The sequence below is a fragment of the Eimeria mitis genome, genomic scaffold (genome assembly GCF_000499745.2).
Source record: "Eimeria mitis Houghton genomic scaffold, Emh_scaff831, whole genome shotgun sequence".
In the NCBI taxonomy this organism is placed as follows: Eukaryota; Apicomplexa; class Conoidasida; order Eucoccidiorida; family Eimeriidae; genus Eimeria; species Eimeria mitis.
This window is the reverse complement of record NW_013576109.1, coordinates 2900-3850: the sequence shown is the minus strand read 5'-3', so window position 1 is coordinate 3850 and position 951 is coordinate 2900. Positions and strand designations below refer to the sequence as shown.

Below are 951 nucleotides of genomic sequence, written 5' to 3'. Positions count from 1 at the left end.
AAAAAAAAAAAAAAAAAAAAAAAAAAAAAAAAAAAAAAAAAAAAAAAAAAAAAACAGAGAGAAAAAAATAAATAAAAAAAACAAACAAAAGGAGACAAAAGGAGACAGAAGAGACAAAAAAAGAAAAAAGAAAAACAAAAAAAAAGAAACAGAAAAAAGAAAGAGCTGCCTATACACCTGATATATTGATTAGCCTTCACCTAAACCCTAAACCCTAAACCCTAACCCTAAACCCTAAACCCTAACCCTAAACCCTAAACCCTAAACCCAAGAAAAGAGAAACAATAATAAAACCTGATGAAGGTTTAATTTGCCGCGATATACGTATTATAAATACATATAAAATACATATATTTAGGGTTTAGGGTTTAGGGTTTAGGGTTTTAGGGTTTAGGGTTTAGGGTTTAGTTAGGGTTTAGGGTTGGGGGCCCCCCTTCCTCCCTGTGCATCCAAATAAGCTGCCACTCTTCTTTTATATTTTATTTTTATTTATTTATTTATTTATTTATTTCTTTATTTATTTATTTCTTTATTTATTTATTTATTTTGTCTGCTTGAGCTGCACATACACCCCAACAAACCGCCGCGAATGCATCGCCGCCGCAGAGGCCTCAGGGGCCCCACACTTTAGGGTTTAGGGTTTAGGGTTTAGGGTTTAGGGTTTAGGGTTTAGCAGCAGATATAAATGAGTTTGCTTGCCCCCCGCCGCCTCTCGCTGTGCTCCTCAGGCGGGGCGTTGCTGCAGCAGCAGCAGCAACGGCTGCTGCTGCTGCAGCAGCAGCCTCTGCTGCAGCAGCAGCAGCAGCAGCATCATCGTCATCAGCAGCAGCAGCAGCAGAAGCACCAGCAGCAGCAGCAGCAAGAACACTTGCTGCTGCAGCAGCAAAGGTCTTCAGGTGTATGTACACCCCTGCTGCAGCCCCCCCGATGCTTGCTGCCTCCCCTCACGCT

General features: G+C 41.3%; 1 protein-coding gene across 1 annotated transcript in view; it reads left to right on the top strand.

Annotated features, from left to right (window-relative positions):
- Positions 1 to 685: 685 nt before the first annotated feature.
- EMH_0023310 (uncharacterized protein) overlaps positions 686 to 951 on the top strand; it is a gene marked incomplete at both ends in the record, with an annotated part of 1592 nt that continues 1326 nt past the window's right edge. The window contains one exon of the mRNA XM_013502110.1: positions 686 to 951. Coding sequence (XP_013357564.1) covers positions 686 to 951 — 266 coding nt within the window.